At 50.9% G+C, this 25,736-nt stretch overlaps 1 protein-coding gene across 1 annotated transcript in view; it reads left to right on the top strand.

Moving 5' to 3' along the window:
- ALK (ALK receptor tyrosine kinase) overlaps positions 1 to 25,736 on the top strand; it is a 680,397-nt gene that overhangs the window by 638,606 nt on the left and 16,055 nt on the right. Inside the window, exons 14-25 of the mRNA XM_035700451.2 lie at positions 3,509 to 3,640; positions 4,358 to 4,502; positions 7,007 to 7,189; positions 8,427 to 8,525; positions 9,041 to 9,193; positions 10,233 to 10,337; positions 11,492 to 11,678; positions 12,329 to 12,419; positions 12,552 to 12,616; positions 14,216 to 14,345; positions 20,813 to 20,910; positions 24,269 to 24,361. Of these exons, the coding sequence (XP_035556344.2) occupies positions 3,509 to 3,640; positions 4,358 to 4,502; positions 7,007 to 7,189; positions 8,427 to 8,525; positions 9,041 to 9,193; positions 10,233 to 10,337; positions 11,492 to 11,678; positions 12,329 to 12,419; positions 12,552 to 12,616; positions 14,216 to 14,345; positions 20,813 to 20,910; positions 24,269 to 24,361 (1,481 nt within the window). The remainder of the gene's footprint in view (positions 1 to 3,508; positions 3,641 to 4,357; positions 4,503 to 7,006; positions 7,190 to 8,426; positions 8,526 to 9,040; positions 9,194 to 10,232; positions 10,338 to 11,491; positions 11,679 to 12,328; positions 12,420 to 12,551; positions 12,617 to 14,215; positions 14,346 to 20,812; positions 20,911 to 24,268; positions 24,362 to 25,736) is intronic.

Raw genomic sequence — 25,736 nt, 5'->3', positions numbered from 1 at the left:
CAATAGCATCCCAAGTATTAACAATCAAAATTGTGTCCAGACATTGCCAGATATCTCCAGGTGAGCAAAACCACTGGTCTAAATGTTAAATTTCACAACAATCATCACTCACAAGGTAAAAATTGTGAGCGGTCAGCCCACACCCAGACAGCCTCCAAGTCATTCGAATGTATTCAGCAAATATCTATCAATGCGCCAGTCACTGTTCTAGCATCTTGAAATAAATCCATGAACGAAAGAAAGATCTTTGCTCTGAAGAAGCTAATGTTCCCACTGGGGGAGGAGGGATGAACAATGACTAGTAAATATCAGTCCATCAGAATGCCCAGAAGTGCAAGTGTTCTAGTGAACAGAAGTAGGGGTAACAAGAGTCAGGTGTGTAGGGCAGGTTGCAATTGTAAATAGGGTGATCTAGGGAAGCCTAGTGAACAAATGACAGCTGAGCAGAGTCCTGAAAGGAATCGAACCAGGAAAATATCTGGGGATGCTAGCCAAGCAGAAGCCAAGGCATTGAGCTGGGAGAGTTCCTGGTTTATTCTTGAACACCGGGGAGGGGGGTGGAGCAAGAGGAAGAATAGGTGAGAGATGAGGTGATCAGGCTACCATAAGGACATTTTGAAGCCATAGGACAGTTTTGGCCCTAAAAGTGGGAATAAGGTGGGAGAAGGAGCTGCTGTGATTTGCATATTATAAGACTCACTCTGGCCTCAGTACAGCGAATAGCTCACTTAGGACCAAGGAAAGAGGCAGCACAATGAATTCAGTGGTTGCTGCATTAGTCCAGGAGAGAGATGACGGTGGCTGGGACGAAGATGGCAACAGTGGCCGAATTCTGGGCATATTTGGAACGCAAAATCAAAAAAAAAAAATCTCTGCCCATCTAGATGAAGAACTGAGACAAAGAAAGGATCAAGGATGACTCCAAGAATTGTACCTGAGCCATTGCAAAGAAGGAGCTGCCATCACCTGAACTGGGAATGCTGTGGATGGAGCAGGTGTGGGGGCAAGCTCAGGAGAGATCTGGAGGACAGCCAGGTGGAGATTTCTGGTAATCAACGGAGATGGGCCACTGGACTTGAGGAACGAGGTCTAGAGTGGAGATAGAAGTTTGGGAGACGTCAACATAAAATTGAGCTGGAATAAGATTGACTAGGGAGCAGTACTGATTAAGAGGAAGATGAAGGGCTGAGCCCCAGGGACCCCCAACATCTAGAGGTCAGGGAAAAGAAGAGCAGAGGAGGCTGAGGGGAAGGAGCCATGGAGGTCAGAGGAGATTCCAGAGGATGTGGCCTCTTGAAAGTCAGGTGAAGAAAGTCTTACCATGGACACATGATCAGGTCTGCCAAATGCTGCTGCTGGGTCCAGCAAGAGGCAGACTGAGAATCCATCCTTCTTCGCCTCTCCCACCCAATTTAGAGGAGCTGCTCAGGGGCAGCGGGGAATGGGTGTGAGCCTGGGCTCTATTTAGAGGAAAGACCATTCCCCAGCCTGACTGCTTCCTTCTTCCCACTCCTGCAATCTTCAGCCATCTGCAGATTCTGTTCACAGGAAGAGGGCATCCCCCAAGGTGGAGACCCCACTGCTGTTGGACAGAGAGGAGGAAGAGAGCAGGGTCTGAAGGGATAGACCTTCTTGGTACCACTGGCTCAGACTGGACAGCTGCTTGATTTACACAGGAGGAGGCAGGTCCAGGGAAGTGAGGTGCCTCACCCAACGTGGCTCAGCAAATCTCCAGCACACCCAGTCAAGAAGCCAGATTGGACCCTGCCCAGTGGGCAAACCGTATTTGGGTTCCCTGCCCCTGGGCTCAGCCCTCCGGACATGCCTCCAGCCTCTCATGCCCACCCCAGGCAGCAGTTAGCAGGGTTTCTCCCACTGCTCCTCCCCAGCACCACCCCCCAACCTGGACAGCACTGCACACACACAAGAGAAATGTCAGCTCTCTACAATAGCAATTCAGAACCTTCCACCCACACTAAATCCACTCTAAAAAATATCAAATGATTTCCATCATTAAATCCAAAATGCCATAAAACAAATTGCATCTTGGCTATTTATCTGGAAATTTCTCTAGTACTCATTGCCGGCACCCCTGAGTGCTTTAGCATAAGGAGTGGCTCAAGATGAATTGCCATGTCCACTGGCTGGTTACACAGCAGCATTCAATGGAAATGTGATGTTTTATCGGCCTTTTTTCTAATAAGTGAAAGCAAAGCCATTTTCCTCTGAAGTCGGGTGGATGTTTGGAGCGTTCTTAGCTGTTGTGCCTGACAAGCCGACCTGCTCTTCCTGAAGGACTGCCCTCTTTATTTCAGGGATCCCCTGTATCATGGGGATTTTCTGCACACCCCCAGGGATTCCTAGATGCCTGGGCCCACACCAGGACCATGTGTGGGCCCAGAAGTGAATCTAAGTAAAACAACAGCACCTGTTTATGCAGTCCTTAACACATGAGACGCTATCCTAGACACCTCTCTGTACCATCCTGAGTAGGTACAGCCTGTGGTGTCTGTATTCCCATTCCACACTTGGAAGTCAGAGAGGGTGAGCACCTCCTCCTCAGTTGCCCAGGGGTGTCTGCAGATTCTTGGGGTCACATCCTGTTCTCTGTGATGGACACAGAAAGCTCCATTTAGGGCTGCGTCGGGGGATTTCTGGAGGCAAAGGTATGGGACCCCAGATGGGAGAGAAGAGATGTTTAAAATGGAGAAATGATTTTCCCCTAGATGGGCTGGGAATAAAGCTGAGCCTGGCCTCCCACTGCTGTGCTTTCTTCCATTGATCCTTCAAAACAGCCACTTCTCAAAAAACCTTCAGTGGCTCACCACTGCCTAGAGATTTAAGTCTGATTGTATTCAAGGCTTCTGGCCATTATCTGACCGTCCAGTTGAATTCCCCTACCCATTCACATTTACACTCCCTCCAGCCTTACCTCACCATCTAAGGCCTTTGTCATCCCCTCTTCAGAGTCCAGAGGATCCTAACAGGTCCTCCTGGACTGTCTCTCTGTCCTAAAGTGGACTTTTCTAAACCAAAGAGACTCCTTCTGCTTTTCCCCACATTCCCCTCTCATCTACTTCTCTCTGGGTTCATGCTACTCTCTTCCCCTGGAATGCTCTAACTCTCCCCCATTCTCTATTTTTTAAATCTCCCTATGCTTCAAAGCCCAACTAAACACCACCTCCTACAGGCAGTCCTCCTTGATCACCAATCAGCACAAAGTTGCTCGGTGTCCCCCAACTTCCCATGCATTTTCTATCTAAGCTATCCTATGGTCCTTCTCTAATACTCTCTAGTGACAGTTGTATATATATATATATATGTATAATCTGTGTGTGTGCTTGTGTGTGCATATATACATATATATATGTATTTATTTTTGTCTCTTCAACTCAACTGTAAGCTATTGGAGAGATGGTCAGAGCCTATCATGAAGCATAGAAGGTCTGTGTGCCGGGAAGGAGAGAAACTTGAGCTTACAAACCTGAGGTGCTTTTTGTTTCTACAGACAAACCGATTAATCCAGAAAGTCTGCATTGGAGAGAACAACGTGATAGAAGAAGAAATCCGCGTGAACAGAAGTGTGCATGAGTGGGCAGGAGGGGGCGGAGGAGGAGGTGGAGCCACCTACGTATTTAAGGTAAGTGTGCCAGCTGTGCCAGCACGCCATGGGCAGTGACTTCCGTGAGTCATGGATCCATCATGTGGGACCCTGAGAATGGAATGCCTCAGGTGTCCTTAGCCCCATCTAAAGATGAGCAAAGTGAGGCCCAGAGGAATGTAGGGGTCCCTGCCTGTCGGAGAAAAGGCAGGTTCTTCTCTTGCTGACATACCAGCCCGTTGTCCCCACACAGGCCTTGCCGTTGCTACCTCAGAGTTCCAAAGGGTCCCACGGTGCCTCCCCTGTGCTGAGCTGGGCTTCTCTGACAGGAGCAAAAGCAGGCAAAGGCTTCTTTCTGGGTCCTCCCACTGTGACAGGGATGCTGGGAGCTTAACCTTGAAGCTGTAGAGGTCAGAGCCAGAGACCCGGAGAGTGGGGAGGTAAGAGGGAGCAGAGAGACGCCTCTAAGCACCAGCACCCAGTCCTCTGAGGCTAGTGTCAGAAGCTTCAGGTAAGATCCGTCCCACCTCCTGGTGGATGTTTCGATCTCCCGGTGCTTTTGCTCCTCTGACTGAACCCCGAGGGACATGGGAGCTGGGGTAGGAGAGGGCGGATGGTCGCAGCCTCCAGACCACAGGATGTCCCCCGCAGCCCAGCAAATACTCAGACACTTTAAGCACCGAAGTGGCTCAGGGTCCCCAGAGTGGGGGTCCGGCTCACCTTCTCAGTCTCCCATCTCCCCATCTCCCCGGGCAGATGAAGGACGGCGTGCCAGTGCCCCTGATCATTGCAGCCGGCGGGGGCGGCAGGGCCTACGGCGCCAAGACAGACACGTTCCACCCAGAGAGACTGGAGAATAACTCCTCGGTCCTGGGGCTGAACGGCAACTCCGGAGCGGCAGGTAAGGCGCCGAGGCCGCGCTCCCCAGGACAGGCCCGGGGATGGCCTGAGCTCCCTCGGCCGCGCCCTCACACGCCTGCGTCTCGGGTGCTGGTACCTGAGAAGCCGGCAGCTCTGGATACCGGTACCCACATCAAGGGAGGAAGGCCAGGCCGCAGCCTGGGGACCTGGAGGCATCTTTGCTGACATGGGGTTCGAACTGCAGAGGTCACTGAGCAAGGAAGGGAGCCAGGCGGCCGTATTGGGACCGGCAGCCCAGCTGCCCTGGGCTTCCTCCAGTGCAGCTGGACTCGAGCAGGTGGAAGGAGTGTGGGCAGAGTCAAGGTCCTGTGGTCGGTGCCTCCAGGCGCTGGGCTACCAGCTGGCACATCTCCCCGGGGAAGCTCTTCCAGGAATCTCCCCAGCTTGGCAATCCGTGCTCGCGAGGGCGAGCCAGCCGCACAGAAGTCAGAGACCAACCCTGAAGGGGTGTGAATTCTGACTCCTCCGAAGCCAGCCACGTCTGAAGAGAAAATGCAGTTCGTTTTTGGATTTTCTTTTCTCCACAATCTGACCAAGGATCTTTGGAGGCGTTTAAGATTCAAGGTCAATCAAACAAATGCTCAAATTTCCCCTTCAAGTGAGAGACGGCTAGAAGAGGAGGAAGGGTAGACACGGAGGGTGCGGCCCTGGAGAGGGTGATCCAGTGCTCTTCCTGGCACCCCTCCCGCCGGGGCAGCAGGGAATAACCCCCGGAGCCCCTCCACATCTGCTTTTCAGAATTGCCCTGTGGGGCTTTCCAAGTGATTATTCCCATTCTACAGAAGAGTCAGCGAGCTCAGAGAGTTGGTGGATGGTTTTCTCAGAGCAGCTGCACTGTTTCATACTCATTTTTAAAAAACATCATTGCGGTTGCTTTGTTTTTCTCTTTACGTGGATTGTTTTCTTTCGCATACATTTGCTTAGAAGCTGTTAAGACGGAGTAGGGGGTCAGAAACCCCTCAGCCCGGACCCGTGCAGGGCACAGGGGAGAGAGGGCTGGGTCATCCTGATTTATTTACCATGCTCATGGACCACTGTAGGTGCCAAATGTTGCTGAGGGGCCTTCCCTTTGCCACGAGACACCAACAGCCCTGAAAGGCCCACATGCTGCCCTCCAGCAGGCAGAAGGAAGGCCAGCTGCTTGAAACCCCAGCCAGGTGCCACAGCCCTGCAGCTTCCAAAGCTGATTTGCCTGGGGGTTTCCATTCTGTTCTGATCGTCCCTCTTCTAGACTGAGCTTGTTCCTGACCTTGGCCTCCTTTCCTACAACCCAGCTCCTCCTCTCTAGCACAATAGTGATCTCCATGCTCAGCTTCCCCCACCTAGACATCCCTCTGCTGCCCGCTCGGGGTCCAGAAGAATCTCTGCCACCCATTCTTCCAGATGCCCCTTCCAGGCTAGCTAACCCTCGGGGTTCTGCAGACCCACGCGCTGCTGTTTCTCCAGGTCCTCACCACCTACCAAGTGCAGGAACAGAAAGTACTGTGCAGCTTTTGGAGTAGACTGCCTGTTGCATGTCATATGAAGCAACATAGGGGGAGACAGAAGGAGTCCTGGAATCTCAAGGGGCCAGCAGGAGAGGTTGATTGTGGTTAGCCTGTGGCCTTAAGATAAAGCTGCATTGAACCTCAGCTCTGTAAATAGCATTTCCTCTGCAAGAGCTCAAAGCAGCCCCAGGCACTGGGAAGCACAGCTCCAGTGGCTGTCATCACAAGGGTCCTGCCCACCCCTTCCCCAGCCCCTTCTCCACCCCCATCTTCCCTGCCCCCCTTGGAGCAGCAACTTAGAAGCAGCCAAGCAAGAAGAAGCTTCAGAGTGTGAAGCCCTCTGCACACGTGTTGTACCTCCTATGCCCAGACATCCCTACATGTCGTGTGGTTTGGGAAGCATTTTGCATGCATTGTCTCCTTTGATCCAACATCGACCCAATAAGGCAAGTCTTACTATCCCCAAGTTACAGATAAGGAGACTGAGGCTCGGAATGGGGAAGTCCTTGCCCAGGGTCTCAGAGCCAGTAAAAATGAAGCCCATTAGGTTGTCCGACCTAGTCCAGGATTCCTGCAAAGGAACTCCACTGCAGTGAGCCCAGCAGGATTTTGATAGTTGGCTGTCCAAGGACTGGCAGGTCCCCGTTCTTGTTGGGATGCAAAGCATCAATGAAACAAAGTCCCAGCACTTCAGGAGTTGGGGGCATGGAAAGAAGGCAGAGGAATGAGTTTAGTTGTCAAGCTGCTTGCCCCCCCCACAACTCCTCCACCCCTAACCAAGCATTCTCCCCAGCTTGTGATCCAAAGACCTAGTGGGTCTGAAGCATGGTCCCAACTGGATGCACACGGCTGTGGCCAAAGCAGATCTCACCAGGGCAAAGGGCATGCTCCTGTTTTTCCAGCTGTGGATTCCAAAGCCCCCAGGCCCTACTTGGCCCTGGTGACCGAATCTAGCCAGAATCCTCTCACTCGGGGTTTTCTCCGTCTCTTCCTACAGGTGGTGGAGGTGGCTGGAATGATAATACTTCCTTGCTCTGGTCTGGAAAATCTTTGCTGGAGGGTGCCACCGGAGGACATTCCTGCCCCCAGGCCATGAAGAAGTGGGGGTGGGAGACAAGAGGGGGTTTCGGAGGGGGTGGCGGGGGGTGCTCCTCAGGTGGAGGAGGCGGAGGATATATAGGTAAAGATGATTCGTGTTCAAGGTGTCACTCCCTCCCTTCTTAGTCCTAGGCATTCCCCGTCCTGTCCCTGCCCCTCGCCTGCCCTCCCCTGGCCCACCCCAAGTGTGGACTGTGATGTCACCGTGCACGCCTTCCTCTCAGCCCCATAGGACCAGCCAGAGGCAGGGTGTTGGCTCTCGAGCCAGCATCCTGCCTCAAGGCTTCCATAGCAACAGCCTCAAGATCTCGTGTGTTCTCGATGCCCACCTGTCCCAAAGCCAATGATAAAGGGCTTTGATTACCTAGACTATTCTCTGAGCCAGCCCTGAAGTCGCACTGGCACGAGAACCTTGGAGGCCACACTCCCCGGGCCTGTGCCTCCCTCTGGATGGCTGGCCTAAGTCTTTGCCAAGCCAGCTCCCTCCCTGAGGGCCTGGTTGGTGGCCTCCAGCCTCACAGGCTCCCTCTCCCTTCCCTACCCCAGCCCACCAGCTTCCAGAACTTTGCCCTCTCCATGCTGATGGGCAGCCCCAGCCCACCCCGCCAGCCAGCAGCCCGCCACTGGCCCAGCCCTCCTCCGAGCTTCAGAGCAGAGCACAAGAGCCTTCTGAAGCCGAGAGGCTGGGAGGCTGGGAGGCTGGGAAGCTGGGGGGCTGGGCGGCTCCATCATCCCCACAGATTAGGACATGACGCATGCACGCACCGTGATGTTCTGTCTGTGTTTTGCTTTACGCTGTGTGTCAGATGCTTGTGTTAACCAGACGCTCTTCTCTTCCAAACTCTGGGTGGGCGGGAGGAGCCTGAGGGGGGAGCCCAAAGATACCCAGTCCAGCCGAAAGGAGGGACGGGAGCCTGAAGGCACAGAGGCCCATCCCCCCATGTCCCACCCTGACCCCATGGGACTGGAGAGCAACTCCTCAATGCTAGTGGCCTGGCCAGTTCTGAAAGAGGTACCGAGTGGCTAGTCCAGCCTGAGGACACCAGACCCCTTCTGATTCTTGTTCACCTGACCTGCTTCCCAGCAGCCCCAGTGCAGTGCTGGGGACTCCCCGGTGGGAGCTAGCCTGGACCTGGAGGGAACCCGATGCCAAACCCCAAGTGCCACCCCTGTGCCCCAGGGCTCCCTTCCCTCCCCAACCACCCCCCCACCAGGCCCTTCACCACCCTGAGGCCCCTGCATGCCCCGCTGGTGTGCAAATGTGTCAAGACTTGGGCCCCCTGCCTCTCTGGGTTAAACCCTTCTCTGGTTTGGTACAGGCGGCAACGCGGCCTCAAACAATGACCCCGAGATGGACGGGGAGGACGGGGTTTCCTTCATCAGTCCGCTGGGCATCCTGTACACCCCAGCTTTAAAAGGTATCCCCTCTGCCAGGCGGCAGGAGTGACCTCCTCAGGCCAGTTCTCCCACCCAGATAGAACGTCAGGGCCACGGACGCGAGTCCAAGACCCAAAGGCATGATTACGGGTCCCTCACAGGCAAGTCTTCCCAGGGCTCATCTCGGCAAGTTTTCTGGGAGTCAGGATGTGTGGTCTGAGATGGATGTGAAGACGGAAGACTGACTTTGAGGCAGGCTGGTTCTAGAAAACGCTGCCGCAGAAGTCCCCTTACCGGCGCCAGCCGGCCCGAGGGTCACGCACTTGGACCCTTCCATCTGCCCACAAAAATGAGCCACATGTCCTCTGTCTGAGCTCCTTCAGATGCATCAGGGATGTCCCTCCACACATTGGTGCTTCAGTGGCAGTGGGACGTAGGGACAGGAGCCAGAGAACCCACACTGACCAGCTGGCGATAGAGCACAGAGGCCGGAAATGGGGTACGGGGTGGTCTTCTCCGCCTCAACCCAGAGCTGATCCTCCCTTCTTGTCACCAGTGATGGAGGGCCACGGGGAAGTGAATATTAAGCATTATCTAAACTGCAGCCACTGTGAGGGAGACGAGTGCCACATGGACCCAGAAAGCCACAAGGTCATCTGCTTCTGTGATCACGGGACAGTGCTGGCTGAGGATGGCGTCTCCTGCATCGGTAGGAGGGACGTGAGGGCGGTGACAGGGAAGGGGCCCAGAGTGTGAACCCGCAGGGGCTGCGGCTAGTTTCACCATCTGGGACGCTGCAGATGCAGTTTTGTCAGCGCTCTGACCCGTCTGACTGCCCCAACACGGGTGCTCTGAGGACTGGGCAGACTGTCCTGTGTGTGAAAGGCAGGTAGGGGCTCATGAAGGACCCCTCACTTGTCTCATCCCACCCCTAACTCAGGGCATCAACCCTCACATCCCCACCAAGGGGCCATCCTGCCTGCACTGGAACACCCCCAGTGCCAGGGACCTCGCACTCCCAAGGCACGCTGATCCGTCAAGAGTGCCAGAGTTGCATCCTGTGCCTTTCCATTTCCACCCTGAGGTTTGCTACTTGCAGAACCTCTCAGGCGCTGCAGGGGTTGGAAGACAGAGCTGTGTCCTCCTCCTGCAAGTCTCCAGATGAAAAAAAACCCATTTGCTTCCATCAGTTCACACAGGACAGTTTTATGTCTCTTCCCTATCTGTGTCCCACGTCTGTGAGTATTCTGGTGACCAGTGTCCATGCGAGATGTCTTGTCCAGGACCAGACAGGGGATCCCAGTGCAACCAGACCCCCCCACCCCCGTCAGTCTGGGCCCAGTGCTCTGGGGGCCCCAGGCAGTAACTCAGCCTCCAAGTGTTCCTGATGGGTCCCCTCTGTGCCAGGGTCGTACAGAGTCTGTACTGGTCACCTCAGGCCTCTGAATCTCTTCCATAACCACCACTGGTCCCCCTGTCATCCTGCCATTGTGCAGTTAATGTTTGGGATCAATGTCCAGAATTTGACATTTATCCCTGTCACATGTTTCCTCCTACCCAGAAGCTATTAAAATTTGTTAACCAGAATCAGCCCATTTCCTGCCCCTGGCCCTCTGCAAAAGAAGGCCTTCAGGGTCTGGAAGGAGCAGGTGGTGCTTGTCCTGGAGAGGGAGGGTATTTCTGCCTTGGAGCTAGCACCGAGGATGACCAGCATGGTCACCGGTGCTCCATGGGGACCTTTCTTGCAGTATCCCCCACCCCAGAGCCCCACCTGCCACTCTCACTGGTCCTGTCCGTCGTGACCTCAGCCCTCGTGGCCGCCCTGGTCCTGGCTTTCTCCGGCATCATGATTGGTGAGTGTGCCAGAGCCCTGGGGCTTCCAGGGGCGGGGCGGGAGGGGTGTGGAAGGGGCCAAGGAAGGCAGATCTGGTGAGACAGAGCAACATTCAGCCTTTGCCATGGAGGCAGAGGTGTCACTGTGGGTGGGGGGTGATTAGGGCCGCCCAGGCCAGCCTGAAACAGAAGCCCCCTGCCCCAGCCCCCAGCACCACTTCTGTTTCCTAGCTGAACTGCCGCTTCCACTCCTTGACCTCCCCCTAGAGCCTTCTAGAGGCACTCTGCTGAGGAGGACACAGTAGCCAAAGCTTACCCCCAACCCCAGAGTTCACTTCCAGCTGCCACCAGACATAGTGCAAAGGGCTTCAGGGGACATAGGGTTTGGCTCACTCCCCAGAGAACACCTCCAGTCTCACCCATCCCCACATCAAGCAGGCAATGCAAAGTTGGCTTCTCAGTATTTCTGTTAGGCCTGTGAGCCAAGGTGAGCGGAGAGGTCTCGGCGCTGTCCAGCCAGGCTCTTACTGCGGGAGGTGCCCAGGGCAGGTGGGCAGGGACATGAAGGAAGGCAGAGGGGAAGGCTCAGTACCGGCAGCGCTTTCAGACCAGCCCCTTTAGGGCAGTTGGGGGCTGGTAAGGGGTGCGTAAGTCCCATATGATGCCATCTTTCAAAGGGACAGGATGATGAAAGCTAACGCTTGTTGCACACCACATGCCAGGTGATTTACACATTTTAGTTCACTGAATCCTCACTTGACGCTCTGAGCATGCTTGGTCCATTTGAGAGAGGAGGGGCCTGAATACACAGCCGTCGACTCACTTGCCCTGGCCCATAACTGGGGGCACTGGGCTTTCAAAACAGAATCCACGCTGTGCATCACAGTTTCATCCTGTGTCCCAACGGACTTGGCCCCACGGAATATTCTCACAGATATATAGTAACAGCAGCAATGATGGTCACTTGCACCGGTAGAGTTTTTCAAAGCCATTTTACGTTGGTGAATTCATTTCATTATTTGTTAGAATCACTAAGTGTGATGGAAATGTTCAGATCCCAGAGGAGGAGATGGAGATCCAGGAAGGCTTCCTGGAGGAGGTAGCCCATGCTGGGCTTCAAGGGCCAGGCTGCCTGGCCCAGGCCACGTTGTAGCTAACCTTCATCTGCCTGTAGTGTACCGCCGGAAACACCAGGAGCTGCAGGCCATGCAGATGGAGCTCCAGAGCCCCGAGTATAAGCTGAGCAAGCTCCGTACCTCGACCATCATGACTGACTACAACCCCAACTACTGCTTTGCTGGCAAGACCTCGTCCATCAGTGACCTGAAGGAGGTGCCTCGGAAAAACATCACCCTCATCCGGTGAGTGCCCCCCTGCCACTGTACTCCGGGGTGGTGCGGGTGTGGGAGGAGTTCAGGCTGGATGGTCATCCCCACACCATGGATTTTTCCAGCCGCAGGAGGCCAGCACAACCACCCCTCAGGGCAGTTCCAGCCCTCCCAGGTTTAATGCTTAGGGCCATTTGGAGAGGTATTTAACTGTTTAACACCCCATATATTCACGGGGTTTGCACAATGAATGGAGAGCAAGACAGGGAACCAGAACATTCCTTGAAGTCCCCTGAAGCGCCCCCTCTCAAGTCTTCTCGGCCCCTCATTCTCCAGGTGGAGCAAAGTGTCCTCCTCTGAGCTTCCAGGGCACCCCATGCCTTCCTCCATCATTTACTGAGCACACTCTACAGGAATGTCTGCCAAGGATCTGTCCCTCCCCAAGAAGTGGGAGCCTCTCCCCGGGCAGGGCCCTGTCCTCTTCACCCCTATGACCCTGACGGATATCAAAAACCTAGTTCGTCTTCATTGAACAATAAGGCAGGGGAGGCCTGGCACTGTATGGCAAAGCCAGGTGGAGGGTGTTACTCCTCAGTTTGCAGGAAACCCCCTGCCTCTTGTGTGCCTTTCTCCTGGCCCCCACCCCGCCCCCTCTGCCTGACCTTGCCTTTTCCTTTGCACAGGGGACTGGGCCACGGTGCGTTTGGGGAGGTGTATGAGGGTCAGGTGTCTGGAGTGCCCAGCGACCCGAGCCCCCTGCAAGTGGCCGTAAAGGTAAGAGGCGGCTCCATCATGGCCCTGATCTTGGCCGGCAGTCTCTATGGCCTCAGCTCTTGGACCACACACCCTCTTACCCCTGCGGCTCACAGCCTCCTCCTCCTTTCCACCCTCCCCTTCTGTACCCAGACGCTGCCTGAGGTGTGTTCTGAACAGGACGAACTGGATTTCCTCATGGAAGCCCTGATAATCAGGTAAATAAAGCCACAGAGAGACGCCCCCTGTTAGATGTTTCTGTCTCCAGAGGAAATGGTGTTGTCCTCCAGCGTCCCCTTCCTCCCCACCAGGAGGGTCCCTAAGATTTTAACACATCTTACCAGAGTGAAATAGCCCCAGGTGGTCGTCTGAGAAGAAAAATCTCTGTGGCCTAATAACCAGAGGGATATCCCTCTGCCTTCCACTAGCACCCCTGTGTCACCCAGTGGGATGTTCCCCAACCCCCCCCCCTTTTCTGAATAGAGCATGCTAATTGTTGCCAGTGGAAGACACACTTACGCCCCAGGTAACTTTTCGACAAAGCCCCTCCCCAGTTCCAGCTCTTAGATCTTGTGTAAAGACCCGCGGGCCTAACTGATGAATTCTTGAACACTACCTCTGAAACTAATGATGTGCTGTATATTGGCTGATTGAATTTAAGTAAAATAATTTAATTTAAAAAACAAAAAAAGAAGTGTGCCCCTAGATGTGATGGAGGCCACCGCATCCTGTTCCCCACCAGCTGTCTTACACCCTTCAACGTGTGACTCTGGCGTCCCCTAACTAGGAATCTCAGTGCCCAGGGCTTGGGAGGGCATGTGCTCCGGCCGCAGACCACCTTAAGGAGGACACAGGTGCTTGACCTTGAGATCTCGCCACACTCATAGCCTCCTGTTATGCTGGAGAGCCTCAAACATCCAGACACATGCGAGTGGCCTCGGGTCCCTCCCCCCCCTCCCCGCGTGGAAGTGGACAGTATGTGAGGTGCCTGTGTTGTCCACAGAAGGATGCACAGCAGGGTCAGGGCCTTGCTTTAAGGGTAACCTATTGTCTGATTACACATGTAATACATGATTATTGAACAACACTTGGGAAGTGTAAGATGATATGGAAGGAGACCCAAATCACCCAGTCTCACTCTTGCTGATAACCCGCCACTACTCTATTTCAGCATAGAGCCATGTAGACCTTCGGCTCTGCGTGTGTGTGTCCAGACGGAGTTCACCCGCGCCCCTGCCCCACACGTCCTAACAGGATCACATTAGCAAGAAAACCCAAATCGTAAGGCCTCTCGGCCAGACTTACTCCGTCCCCATGAGCACCCATGGGGGAGGCACGCACAGGCCTCTTCCTCACTCTCTTTTACACACGGTCTCCTGGCAGGGTTCACTCGGTCCCCAGAGGAAGCAGTTCCTTCAGCTCCTCTGCCTGACGCGTCCTCGAAGAACTCACACATGAATCCTAGCAAGCAGTCCACGCACCACTGTCCCCACTGTCCCAGACCCTGCCCGCTCTCTCGTCCCGCCTGCCCTCTGACCCCACCTCCTTACTAAGTACCTGTGCAGCAGCCTCCTGCCTCCAACCAAACACTCTCATGCAGACTGGACTCCTGCCCGGCCTGCCCTCTGGTTCTCGCACCTGCTCAGGAGTGAGAGCCCCCCCCGGCCTAGGCTGGGCATGGGACCCGGCTACCCACATGACAGAAGGCATTTACATAATGCAGCTGCTGAAAACATAACTTTGCATCCTGCTCTTCCTCCTTAAGATTTTCCCAGACTCAGCTCAGTTAAATTTGGTTACTCCCCTCTGCTCTGCAGCAAATTCAACCACCAGAACATCGTGCGCTGTATCGGGGTGAGTCTGCAAGCCCTGCCTCGATTTATCCTCCTGGAGCTCATGGCAGGAGGAGACCTCAAGTCCTTCCTCCGGGAGACCCGCCCTCGCCCGGTGAGTGAGAACCAGTCTTGCCCTAGTGGTTGGAGCCAGGGAATGGAGCAGAGGGCGGGAGGGGCAAGAGTGGGCAGCCTGAGAAGCAACCTACTCAGTGGGACCAAGGGAGTCAGCCCTGGGGCTTGTATCTGGGGGAATGGCCAGGAGAGATTGCACAGAAGGTGGACGAGGGCTGAGCCCACCCTGGGGAGCTTGAGCAGGGCTTGTGCAATGGGGCCTCCAGCCTGAATCCCTTTTTGTGACCTGCTGATTCCGAGAATTAGGGACAAGCACAGAGGAGGACTTTCATGCCAGCCATGCCATTAATTCAACTGACTTGGGGATAGGACATTCTACATCTACTCATTCTGGACCCCACTAACCTCATTTCTTAAGTGGGGACATCCTGACCTTGTACCTTTACTGTCAAAATAAAATACTATAATATTTATGAAGGTTCTGCATGTGTGTCATGATTAAGGGGCTGGAGCTTGGGGGAGTGAAGAAACCTGGGCGGACCCAGGAATGCCACCCACCCCCATCCACCAACCCTAGTTAGAAAACCATGTGGCTTAGGATTGTGAAGCCCGTAACCACAGGATCGGCACTGTGAAATCCAAGGGCTGGACTAGAATCTTTCTAAGGTGGTTCTAAGTTATAAGACATAGCACATGGGGCATGCCCAGAGTCCAGCTGCCCACTCCTGTCACTGCCGGGGTCTTCAGGAGGCTCTGGGCACCAGGAACTGGAGCAGAGAAGAACCCTGAGCTAGGACCCAGAAGTTTCCTCAAGTAGCTGTGGACCATGAAGAGCATGAGGAAGACTTGCACCCTCCCCACCCCCAGGAAAGCAGAAGAAGACGACAGCAGCCTTGCTACAGAAAGCCCAGAACTGAACACTGTGCTCTCTGGGACTCAGACGGGAGGTGGATACCGTGAAAGATCACGCCTGCTCTAATCCCCATGGTCGGTCAGACTGAACTTAGAATACCTTAGCCCTGGGAGCCTCCCTACGATGCCTACAAGCTCCTGGGTGACCTGTCTCAGCACCTAAGAAGAATCCAGTCTAACTTCCTGAAAAGACGAGTGTGTGCACACCTGAGCGCCCCTGGCAGGGGGATGGGGGGAAGGGGGAGAAGGACCAACCCCATCCCATAATTACCCTCATCCACATTATCTTCGTCTTCCTCCTAATTGCCACATTTCTGAAAGTCACCCTGTGAAGTAGACGGCGTAGATCTCACCTTAATTGTACAGATAAGAACACTGTGGCTCAGAGAGGTTATGTGACTTCCTGAGGCCAAACAGGAAGCGGCAGAGCTGAGACTGGAACTCAGAACTTGGGATTCCTGATTTCGGGGCTCTCTCCAACCTACCATGCTGTTTATCCCAATGTGCTCTTTGGGGAGCTATGCAGTGCCAAGACGAGGTTGGGTCACTGAAAACCAATACCACCAGCCGTGCAGACATCTCTGCAGGGTACGGACACCAGGTTTTCCCACCACCACTCAGCAAGGCAGAGCCTTCAGCTCTTGTGCTCTGAGATTCTCGGCAGTGCTTGTAGCAGAGGTCAAATGGGGACACATAGCATCACATTTTGGGAAGAGGCCTAGCTCTGGGTTTCCCACTGGACATTCTTAAGGCTTGAGAAGGAAGTACTGTGCATGCCAAGGACAGATTTCCTCATAAAGGGGAAATCCCCATACCTGGCCAGCCCAAGGGCATTGTGGGTGGGGATCTTCCCTCTCTTTTGGAGGCAAAAACATCTTTTGATGATAAAGAGGATCTGTATATTGTCCCAAAGAATGGAGTACCAGCAAAGAAAAACAGGTCGTTCATACCTCAACCACCTTCTACCCCTGTGTCACCCTAAAGAGACTCAGAACGAGGAGCCTGATCTAATTCTAAGTTGTGACCTCGAACTGCAGGCACTGCCCAGGGGATGCCCACAGCCAGAAGATGATCGACTCTCCTTTGAAGAGCCGCTTCTGAGGGTCAGGATCCCACTCACCAAATCCACTCTTCTAACCCTTGACCCCACTCTTCTTCTGTGTGGCTCTCCTTGCCCGCCACACACCCCAAATCCTGGTAGCACCCCAATCATCCTGCTCCTCACCTTCATGCACACCCACCCATCCCAGGTGAGCTGGTCCTTCTGGGGATGCCTGCCCACAAGAGGTGATTTTAAGTGCTGGATGATAGCTCTCCAGAGCGAGCCCATGCCCATGTGTTTGTGGCAGCAGCTACCCTGGGCATTTGGGAGACTTGCTAGGCATGATGCATTCTCAGAACCACAAAATCCAGGTTAGCTGTGTGAGGATCAGGTTGACTGTGAGAAAGGAACATGCATTGTGGTGGACAGAGGGGGCTACACCAGTAACCCTTCACAGAATGAAGGAGGGAGGGACTGGCTGGTGGGCATCGCAGCTGGAGAAATACACGCACCAAAAGATGGTGGGTAGAGTTGTGACACTCTCTGGATTCAAAGGCCTGAGTTCCAGCTGGCTCACTTGTTTGAAGCCCCCAAGACTCTCGGGGCTTACCCGATGACCTGCTGTGTGCAGGTGCTTAGCTAGGCATTCGGAATCAGACAAGGTCTATGGTCTTCTCCTCCTGCCATCCCTGAGGTCCAGCAGTTCCATAGATGATCAGGATCGAAGGACCTCAGAGATGGTCCGCCTAAGAGGCTCTGGCTTCAGATGACATATGCACGGACATGAAGTGACAAAACAGATGTACAGATGCAGAGGGACAGAATGATCCTGGCAAATCATGTCTGTCATGGAAGCAAAATTCATGCGTACAAATGAAAACCTCATTTGGTCCCAGGACCCCAAGTTCTCAAGGAGGGAAGACCCTTTTTAATGTCAAAATAGTTTTACAGACCCAGTTTTTATTCAACAAATATTTATCGAGGGTTTGAGATATGCCAGATATAAATCCAAGGGCTGTCTTTTGGTATCCATTGATTCAATCAATAATGACAGAAGCCATCGAAGGGTCAGTAGTCTCTCAATTACAGGTGGCCGTCATTAACCACAACAGTGTCTGTACCTATTTGGAACATGGCAATGCCTGTGGGCAGCAGCTCTGGGGAAGATGCTCAGTACACAGGAGGCTCCTGGACCCGGAGGTCACAGTGTACAGGTCAGAGCCTCTGCTTTGGGTTCATGCCCGAGGGCAAATCAGTGGCTCCAAGGTTGCCAGACCAGTGTTGGCTCCGACATGCATGAAGGGGCATTTGGTGCCCATGAAAAGTCGACCACGTCAGGAGCCTGGAAAGACGAGGCTCCAGCAGCAGTGACTTCTCATCACTTATGACAATGACCTTGTGTTCCCTGTCTGCATCTGCTTCTTCCATTCTCCTTTCTCTCTCGCCCTTATCTGCATCGACTTAAAATATATTCCTATTCTGGGGGTGCCTGGATGGCTCAGTTGATTAAGAATCTGACTCTGGATTTCAGCTCAGGTCATGATCTCAGGATCATGAGATCCAGCCCCACATCAGGCTCCACGCTCAAGGGGGAGTCTGCTTAAGGTTGTTTCCCTCTACCTGTCCCCCTGCTCGCTCTCTCTCTCTCTTTCTAAAATAGATAAGTAAAATCTTTAACATATATCCCTATTCTGTTTTTCACTGGTGAAACAGTTCACTCCATCTCCTTGTGATTCTTTACCTAAGGAAAGAAAAGATATCAATATTACTCTGCATATTATTAGGACATAATGTTACTCCCTGGGAAGAGCCTCTCAGAAACTGAGACCAAAGATATGATTCTCCTTCACTGGGCCTGTTTTCTTCAATTGTAAAAGTAGGATTTTGGTCCAAACAGTGTCCCTGAAGGGAATAACAGTGCCCCGAGGTGCTACACACTCAACATTCATACTTAAAAGAATCGTGTGATCAAACACTTTTCAGAGGCATGCAGACGGCTCTCTTACTGATTTGCAATGGACATCAGAGCATAGCAAAGACTGATAATTCCTGTGTTCAAGAAACCGATTTGGCCCAGAAATTCTCGTTCCTGTTTGATCAAATTCCATCCCACAAATCTGCTTTGGGACAGGATATTTATGTCCATGACCATGGCTGCCCAAAGGATGTCTGGTTACCAAAAAAATTGCCATACTCAGGGGCAAATAAGTGGGGGAAAAAAAAAACATATTCCAACTCCTTCTTTGCCCAGGATTGATACAAATGCCATTGGACACACTAGCTATGCTCTGCATTGTTAGTTTAACTATCAGTTTTGACACAACATCTAAACCTTCCCCAATTCTCCCCCAGACACACACACACACACACACACACACACAGCTTGCCAACACTCCACTTCTGTGCAGACTGATTAGTGGAGCAGTTAATTTGCTCTAAGCAGCCAAAGACAGGGAGCTCAGATAAACGCAGCCCGTGGGTTAGTTCTTGGGAAGATTTAGTCCCTACAGCATGCCAGGCATTTAAGACATCAATGGTCCTTGCACCCTGAGTGATGGGCGCTAAGACACAAAGAGACTCAGGGGCAGCTGTGACCGGTCCTCTTTTATAAAACATTTTCCTGGACAGAAAGAAGATATTCCTAATACTATAGCAAAATGGATTAATATTTCCCTTGGAAATATATTATCTTTTTTCCTCCCAGGAAATGGGTAGTATCTCTCTCACAGTGCCCGGTGATTCTGACCCTAACAAGGCCCCTAGAGAAGCCAAACACAGGACCCTTTTCCCAAGACTACCATGGCGTCCAGGCGGTAGCCCCACCATAACTGCAGGTCCCTTCATGAAGGATTCACTATGTGCCTTGTAACAATCTAGGGAGGGTGAGAGTGTCATGCCCCTTTCTCAGGCAAGGACACTGGCTTGGGGAGAGGCAAAGCAATTAGTCCCAGGTCACAGTCAGTAGAGGATGAGCAGAGATGAAGCCCATGTCAGCTCAACTGGCCACTGAATTATATCGCTCATGGCATTTGTGTGTTGTATTCTGATTCAGTTGGGTACTCTGCACCGTATCCGTATATACTCCATCCCTTCTAGGACACATTGTCCTGAGCAGCCCAGTTTTAACTCCTAGAATCTTGCCTCTGCCCAATCCAGATCCCAGCTCTGGGCAGTTTTGGCTCTGGAGTGAGTCACTTAGCTTCTCTGAGCCCTCAGCCTTCTCCTCTTTAATATAGACATACCCTTTCTTCCTTACGTCCACACAGGATGTTGCACCAAAGGAGGTCATGCGCGTGGACTTGCTCTATTGCATATAAGGCACTGCCTGATGTTCCATGGGCAGAGGGTATTCCCTTCCCTAAATTGTCCTCCTCAGAATTGAAGCATGCCCCAGAGAAGCACTACTCCTGTCTGCCTCCCCTAGACCCATAGTATTGCTCCAAGGAGTCCTGAGGTGGCCTTGACCTGTGGCAGAGAAAGCTCCCAGGCAGCCTCTGGTAAATCATAGTTCAACTATAATCAACTATGCTTGGCTCTCAGTTCTCACTGAACCACTGCAGTGTGCCGAGCATCGTGCTCTATACCGTAGAAGTGGACGCTGAAATCCCTGCCTGGAGACCTCACAGTTTCCATAGGAATATGGTCAAAGAAACTCAACAGCAGTGGATGTGACACTGCATGATAACATGCTGCTACAGACTTCAGGGATTTAGGAATTAAGAGAGACGCCAAGATGGGATGTCGCCTTCAGAAAACACTTCCAGGAGCTTAGCAAGGCTGCCGAGGAAGCTGAGGCAAGTACACCCCATGGGCGGGGTGATGCCTCCTTTTACACAACAGACTTCACATGGGGACACTCAGGTGGCTCAGATGGTTAAGTGTCTGCCTTCAGCTCAGGTCATGATCCCAGGGTCCTGGGATCAAGTCCCACATCAGGCTCCTTGCTCACTGGGGAGCCTGCTACTGCCTCTACCTGCTGCTCCCCCTGCTTGTGCTCTCTCTCTTTGAAAAATAAATAAATTTTTAAGAAGATTTTTCTTTTCAAGAAAAAAGTTTGAGATAGCTCTTCACCTGCCCAGCATTTCCTGAAATTTTTTCTTTTTCATCCCACTTTAGGTCTGGGTCTTCTTGAAGACTATTTCTTTAAATAATTTTAAACACTTTAAAAGCATTTTCTCCCTTGATTTCTTCGCAGGTTTGTTTATAATTTGGGGAGGTTTGAATGTCAAGATTAAGGTGGAAAAATGTGCAAAATAATGAAAAGGGGACAGGAGCCAACCTGTCCTGGCCCACCCTGGGCTGCTCTAGTTTGGGGCTCTCAGCCCTGGCTGTACGTTGCACTGACCCAGGGGGGTGCTGTGACCCCTGCAAACACTAGGCCCACCCAGAGAGGCAGGTTCATTGGTCTGGATCAAGGCCCGGGCATCTGTGTTTAAAGCCGCTGAGTGATTTCTGATGCGCGGCCAGAGCTGAGACCTCAGCTTGAAGCCTGTGTTTCAGATCTTCTCTCCCCATGAGCGTCTTGTCAGTGGATCGCTTATGTCTCCCCACAGAACCAGCCTTCCTCCCTGGCCATGCTGGACCTTCTGCATGTGGCTCAGGACATCGCCTGTGGCTGTCAGTATTTGGAGGAAAATCACTTCATCCACCGGTGAGTCTACGTGACCCTGCTCTTCCCTCTACCTTCTGCACGCTCCCCTGCATGTCTCAAGAGCCCAGATCCCCACCACCCCCTTCAGAGTAGAATGGTAGGTCTCTCTCCAGACTTGTTGGGATGACTCGGCTTCACTTGTCCTTAAGATAATTACTTACTCTGTCGGGGCTTCATTTACCCCATATGTAAAATGGATATCATAAAATATCCATCCCAGTGCTGGAGATCTAGATGAGCTGCCCTTGACCACTTCGCCTCGGGGATTCTTGCCTCCATCACGTTAACATTTTTCCCATCTAGAGAACCAAACTCTTTAAGGGAAGTTAGAGGAGTTCATATTTTCACATATTTGACTTTGGGTAACTCAAAGGCAAGGACCCTGTTTTATTCATCTTCATACCCTGGTATATTGTGAGGCACAATTAATGTCTGTTGGATACATTAAACTTTTTTCTAAAATGTTCTGAAATGAAGCAGAATGATTATTTTCTTTGCTTCCATACTTCATTTCTTCTACTCTGTAGGATCCTTATGTTTAAATAGGTGTTTGATTGGGACATCAAACCCACATGTAATGCTACAGACATGATAGATTATACATATTTCTTTCCATGTGCATGTTGATGACTTTCTCAGCTGACACCTTGATTCTGAAATCTGAAAAGTCAAATAGACTGTTAGGCTCTTTGCAAAGCTCCTCCTAATGATATGCTTCACAGTTAGTAAATACCAGCCTGGTGAATGAACAATCACTTCTTAACCCATGTCTTCAAAGAGTGTAAGACATGTTCATAATAATTAGAATATGTAACTACAAAGCAGGAAATGAGAGAAGTTGTATGAGTTCAGAAATGGAAAAGCATGTAAGCAGAGAGCAAGCTATGCTTTCTGCTCTAATAAAAATGGAGAAATTAAAGACCAAGAAATGCACTCACCTAGGCTCCTAAAGTCCTTCCTCAAACAAGGCAAAAAACACTCCTACCAGCATGTCCTTTCACTGTGACTCCATCACTTTGGTTTTCTGATCTTCCTCTTGATCCTGACTCTGCCCAACTTGTAGGTCTTGTGCTTAATAGAAATAAAAGGAGCTGAGACCAATCCTTCAGGTTCCCCTCCAAAGCTATGCCCTTGCTTCAAAGCCCCAGGTAGCCTTGTCCTTGTTCGTGACCTTTTCGTTGTGCCCAAAACTTTCCATAAATCTCAGCTCTGGCCTTTATTGGTGCTCAGACGGGACAAGGTTGTGCTCTTCTTGGAATTCATCCTTGGCTAGAGCCATCTTTCCACCTGTTGTCTGTGTCCTCTACTGGAGAGCAAGCTGTGCAGTCACCTTGGTGACTCCGGACACCTGCCTTCCCTTCTCACCGAGATTGTTTCTGCTTTCTCATCTCTGCCCCATGTTCATCACCGAGCATCCGGAGTCTCCAGCTAAGGGACCCCATTCTTCTTTCCTCTGACATTTTGAAATCTGCTTTCCTAGAGCTATGATATATTTGGACTATCTCCAGTGCTCTGTTATTACAGATAATGAGATAACAGGATCACATTCTCTCAAGATTCCTATCACTTCCACATCTGTAAATAGTTACCAAAGGTCAGAATTAGATCCCAGAGTAATAGTTTGTTGCTACTTTTATCTTTTTTAGAGAAATGAAATTGTCAAAGATCAAATCAGGAATGTATCAGATGGTCTGCTTTATAAGCAAAAGGCAACTTCCAGCAGCAATTGTCTGTCCCAATCAAAGCTTCTCTGCTGGGGTAACTGGCATTAGGAAATCATCTTTTACACCTCCTCGCTGGCTGCGAGCTCTGTGGCACACTCCCACAGCAGTGTGACCTCTAATCCTCTCTCCTCCCCTGGCATCCGCCTCAAGATTCACAGGCTCCCCTGCATGCACACCTCCTGAATTCAAAGTGGAACTCCTTCCCCAGATTCACAGGCTCCCATTTTTCTATTAGACCTGTTTCCTTTGGACATGGTTTATTGCCATTTCAAGAATTATGGGTCATTCTACCAATTCTTGGTGTGTTCTATGATATCACATTCACTTTCTTGCCATTAAATTCAAGATCACTTTTTTAAGCAACCATTTCATGCACATCAGCGTAAAGACCTTCCTGGAGATATAAATATTGTTTCTGGTCTACTTCAGTATATTTCTCTTGAGAAGCAATGGCTATATATCCTACTATTTTTCTTCTTTTTGATGTCATATATGTTATGCTTTTGTAGTTTTATTAGGGCATTTTATGCACCATTGCTCCTCAAAATTCAACTGAAACCTTCTGCATCAGGTCAGTGACATTAACAACATCCATCTCCCACTCTGACTCATTGTTCTGGTGTCTTAACTGTCCTAATGACCCACAGTCCAGATCTTGTTTATTTTCCGTGTCCTTATTTCTCCACCAAAGATCAAGACCTTTGGGAAACCAGATGAAAATATGAAACCACCACCTGTACTCCCTAAGAAGTACTCCTATTTTTTTCTGTCCAGGACTGTAGTATTATTACAGACCCACTCCAGACTTCTTCTGGATGCATCCTTTATTCCCACATGCATGTCAAGGATGGGTAAGCAGTTGATGAGTTGATGAGTCCTGGAGAGCTTTGACCATGCCTTCCAGGCATGCTATAGGAAAACAGGCCATCTAGAGTACAACAGCAAAGAGGACATGATAACCCTATGACTCGAAAGAAAGCATTCTTCAGCCACAGAGCTGTGATGCATACAGCCTAGCAAAGGCTTTAGTGAAATCATGGATGTAAGAATAATAGTAGCTTATTTAAAAAGACAACTAGAATTATTGGAGAATACCTTGACTGCTCGAACTTAGTATCATGGAAGTCATGCTGTCTCAGGACACTCCTCAGGCAACTGGCAGAAACCAACAGCAATCTGTACAAAACCGTAGCCTAGGCCAAATGGCATTTCTTATGCCCCTATATGATCTTCTTTTAGCTAAAGTTTTTTAATAAAATGAGAATAGCACCCTGTATCTTCTAGGGTTGTTGTGATAATTACCCATGAAACACTTAGAACAATGCTTAGCACAGAATAAAAGGCCAATACATTCTAGTTCCTATTATCATTACTTTCATTATTATTATCCCATTAAACATTTTCAATCATCTTCCCTAATCTGTTTCCACTCGCCTATTAGTTCTGAGGGCTGGAATTGGTCGAGCTATTCCTCTCATACTGAAGTATGATGTAGTAAAGAAAATAGAGGGCAGAGAAGGGAACTATTTGAACATCAGATTAGAGGTGAAAATCCTTGTGATGAATATTACATGTTTATCCTCCTGGAAATAAAATTAGGAAGTGTATTTTCTCTTTTCCTTTTTTCTTACCAGGGACATTGCTGCCAGAAACTGCCTCTTAACCTGTCCAGGCCCTGGCAGAGTGGCCAAGATTGGAGACTTTGGAATGGCCCGGGACATCTACAGGTGAGCAAAGGTGGCCATCACCTAGCGAAGCCCCATCCCCTCAAGAGAATGGGATGTGGATGCTTATGCCCTAAGTCATCTCTGGTATGCTGTCAACTTGTCACCTAACATTTCCTTAAGTCCCATTCCAGGACATACAACATCTTAATTAGTGCCCATGTCTGGTGGTCTAATTCTAGGATCACACTGCAGTCACTGACACCAGGTTCTCAAGTACATTGTCTTTCTGGTTCCAACTTCCTGATCCCAGAATGTTCTCAGACACAGTGTAACCCGGATATTTGATATGGAGAAAGTTCTCAGTAAACTTTTACTTAATGCCTCTCCTCAATATTCAGGAATTCTAAATGGACTTGGGCAGGAGCACTCCTGAACAAGCAGCATAATGGGCCAGCTCCCCGGTCTTCTCTACACCAGGAACCACAGAAGGGTGGTTCAAAGCCCATAGGTACTTAGCTCAACTTCATCTCATTTTCCCTGTCCTATTCTCAAGGACATTAAAAAAATAAGATAATTTTTCTAATTACAAAGAAAACCCTTCTATTGTATGTACCTTACTCTTCTCACCCCAACCCCTAGTTTCATTTTCAGCTGATTATTTACAACTGTGACTTGTTGCATGAGCTGAGCAAATCACTCTTTTGCATGGTCACTACTTACACCACCCCCCACCGCCACTAATCCAGGCGTGGAGTGAGGAGAGATGGTCACATGGAGCTTTCACTCCTTGGAGAGTAAGGGGGAGCCCCAGAGGCCCCCAGAGAACTGATTGTGATCAACACAGGTAGGAATGCTGATGGCACCCCATTACTCCAGGGTAGATTGGGTGCTCCACTCTCCTCTTAACTTCTCAGAGTCTCAGCACCCCTCTGGCTCCTCTCTCAGAATACGCAAGATTGCCCTTGGTTGGTTTATTTATTTATTTATTTATTTATTTATTTATTTTAAATTTATTTATTTTTTTTATTTTATTTATTTATTTATTTATTTATTTATTTTTATTTTGCCCTTGGTTTAAGATACAAATATTGCAGCAAGACTTAGCGAGCGAGCCCTCCATGATTGGGCCCTTCCTCTCCATCCTCAGCTCTGACACTCTCTGGCCCTAAGCTTCACCACCCCAACTTGCCCTGTGTGATCTCACGTGTCAGGAATGGTCTTCCAGGAGAGCTCCTCACCACTCAACCCCACCAGCCGCTGCCTGAGAAACTCTTCCTGGACCTCAGCCCCACCTCCGTGTCACTGAGCTTTGTACTCACCTGCATCACTGTATGCACTGTTCTACACTCAGGTGTCTGTGTGCCTTTCTTCCACTAAACCGTAGGCTGGGGTGAGAGAGACTATAATTTATGTCCTCAGCACTTAGCAGAGTAAA

This window comes from Canis lupus, chromosome 17 (assembly GCF_003254725.2).
Source record: "Canis lupus dingo isolate Sandy chromosome 17, ASM325472v2, whole genome shotgun sequence".
Lineage (NCBI taxonomy): Eukaryota > Metazoa > Chordata > Mammalia > Carnivora > Canidae > Canis > Canis lupus.
The sequence above is the reverse complement of the archived record's forward strand: the minus strand, read 5'-3'. Positions and strand labels throughout refer to the sequence as shown.